Below are 2,500 nucleotides of genomic sequence, written 5' to 3'. Positions count from 1 at the left end.
AGCTGTTACCTGATGGATCAGCTGTTACTGATGGATCAGCTGTTACTGATGGATCAGCCTGTACCTGATGGATCAGCTGTTACTGATGGATCAGCTGTTTACCTGATGGATCAGCTGTTACTGATGGATCAGCTGTTACTGATGGATCAGCTGTTTACCTGATGGGTGCGATGACGCCCTCGGGCCCCTGCAGCTGGGCGGGGGGGACAGGGTCCCATTTGAAGTGCAGCCCCAGTTGAAGCCGCCCCTGACGATGGGCGAGGGCGAGTACGCCAGCGTGTCGGCGGAGATGATGTCGATGACGGGACAGACGACGGTCCGCCGGTCGGCTCGGATCGGAGCCAACAGAGGCTGCAGCCACATCTGGTTGACCTCACAATGGCTGTCAGGAATACCAGGACCTCACCTAGGGAGTAAGGAGGTAGGAAGTAAGGAGGTAGGGAGTAAGGAGGTAGGGAGTAAGGAGGTAGGGAATAAGGAGGTAGGGAGTAAAGACGTAGGGAGTAAGGATGTAGGAGTAAGGATAGGGAATAAGGATGTAGGGAATAAGGATGTAGGGAATAAGGAGGTAGGGAGTAAGGATGTGGGGAATAAGGACGTAGGGAATAAGGATGTAGGGAATAAGGATATAGGGAATAAGGATGTAGGGAATAAGAACATAGGGAGTAAGGAGGTAGGCAATAAGGATGTAGGGAGTAAGGATGTAAGAGGTAAGGACATAGGGAGTAAGAATGTAGGGAATAAGGACATAGGGAGAAAGGATATAGGGAGTAAGGAGGTAGGGAATAAGGATGTAGGGAGTAAGGATGTAAGAGGTAAGGACATAGGGAGTAAGGATGTAGGGAATTAGGACATAGGGAGAAAGGATATAGGGAGTAAGGAGGTAGGGAATAAGGACATAGGAATAAGGATGTAGGGAGTAAGGAGGTAGGAAGAAGGACAAAGGGGAATAAGGATGTAGGAAATAAGGATGTAGGGTGTAAGGATGTAAGAGGTAAGGACATAGGGAGTAAGGATGTAGGGAATAAGGACATAGGGAGAAAGGATATAGGGAGTAAGGAGGTAGGGAATAAGGACATAAGGAGTAAGGACATAGGGAATAAGGATGTAGGAGGTAAGGATGTAGGGAATAAGGACATAGGGAATAAGGATGTAGGAAATAAGGATGTAGGGTGTAAGGATGTAAGAGGTAAGGACATAGGGAGTAAGGATGTAGGGAATAAGGACATAGGAGAAAGGATATAGGGAGTAAGGAGGTAGGGAATAAGGACATAGGGAATAAGGATGTAGGGAGTAAGGAGGTAGGGAATAAGGACATAGGGAATAGGATGTAGGAAATAAGGATGTAGGGAATAAGGACATAGGGAATAAGGATGTAGGAAATAAGGATGTAGGGTGTACCGGTAGCATGCGAGGCTCCTATCATGCGTCCTCTGATGAGTCCTTCCCTCTTCGGGTTCCTCACCAGTTTAACTTTCCCCTTCAGCTCGTCTCTGACGCAGCGATCCAGTTCGTCCTTCAGCTCGTCTGAATCAACACAAACCGATCGATCAATCGTCTGCTAATCAATACAAACGCTCACAGCAGCCACAGAAGTGTAAGGCGCCTCGGCCTGCAGGCGGCGCCGTACCGAGCTCGCTGTGGTCGTCCACCAGGATGATCTCGTGCAGCAGGACGGCCGGCGTGCGTCCAGCACGCTGTGGACGGTCCGCAGCAGGGCGGAGAACGCCTCGTTAAAGAAGCAGATCACTACGCTGGCAGCAGGTAGATCCACCGGGTACGCTTGTCCCGACACCTGAGAGATCACACCGGCCAATCAGCTGCCACCACATCATCTCTTATTCTATGACATCACGTTAACCCTTTACTGTCCAGCTGTGAAGCATCACACACTGTTTCTAACATGGAGTAAAATCTTTTATTATTTGTGCAGCTGATTCATATTTTTATAAATACTAAAGTACAAAGTTAAACTCATTAAAACATGTTGAATTCTCCATATTTATTCTTTCCATCAAACATATGAACGACTATAAACAGCATGTAAAGGGTTAAATGTAAAGTGTGTTTTTGTGTCTTCTATAAACTGTTTATTATATTTAATAAGATGTGTTATTAATATTATTATTATTATTATTATTATTATTATATTATATTATATATTTATGGACCAGATTAAACTGTATTTTATATATTTTGTAAAACCTAAAAAACTAAAAATACTCAAACAACAATAAAACCTTAAATGTGTGTTTACTGGTCTCTGTTAGTTAGACTGAGATCATGTGATCATGGGATCATGTGATCATGGGATCATGTGATCATGTGATCATGTGATCATGGGATCATGGGATCATGTGATCATGGGATCATGTGATCATGTGATCATGGGATCATGGGGATCATGTGATCATGGGATCATGTGATCATGTGATCATGGGATCATGTGATCATGTGATCATGTGATCATGGGATCAGCTGTAAGGTTCAACAACTTTCT

General features: G+C 44.9%; 2 protein-coding genes across 2 annotated transcripts in view; both read right to left on the bottom strand.

Annotated features, from left to right (window-relative positions):
- Positions 1 to 1,669, bottom strand: part of LOC133976760 (polypeptide N-acetylgalactosaminyltransferase 11-like) — a 4,630-nt gene extending 2,961 nt beyond the window's left edge. The window contains 5 exon segments of the mRNA XM_062414961.1: positions 159 to 228; positions 231 to 389; positions 392 to 406; positions 1,402 to 1,527; positions 1,631 to 1,669. Coding sequence (XP_062270945.1) covers positions 159 to 228; positions 231 to 389; positions 392 to 406; positions 1,402 to 1,426 — 269 coding nt within the window. The 5' untranslated portion in view covers positions 1,427 to 1,527; positions 1,631 to 1,669.
- On the bottom strand, positions 1,562 to 1,782 carry LOC133976762 (polypeptide N-acetylgalactosaminyltransferase 11-like; the record flags this gene model as incomplete). The annotated part of the gene is given in 1 exon segment (XM_062414963.1): positions 1,562 to 1,782. A coding segment is annotated over 1 exon segment (221 nt), but the record flags the coding sequence as incomplete, so codon positions are not given.
- Between the last annotated feature and the right edge of the window lie 718 nt (positions 1,783 to 2,500).

This window comes from Scomber scombrus, unplaced genomic scaffold (genome assembly GCF_963691925.1).
Source record: "Scomber scombrus unplaced genomic scaffold, fScoSco1.1 SCAFFOLD_104, whole genome shotgun sequence".
In the NCBI taxonomy this organism is placed as follows: Eukaryota; Metazoa; Chordata; class Actinopteri; order Scombriformes; family Scombridae; genus Scomber; species Scomber scombrus.
This window is presented reverse-complemented; position numbering and strand designations above follow the sequence as displayed.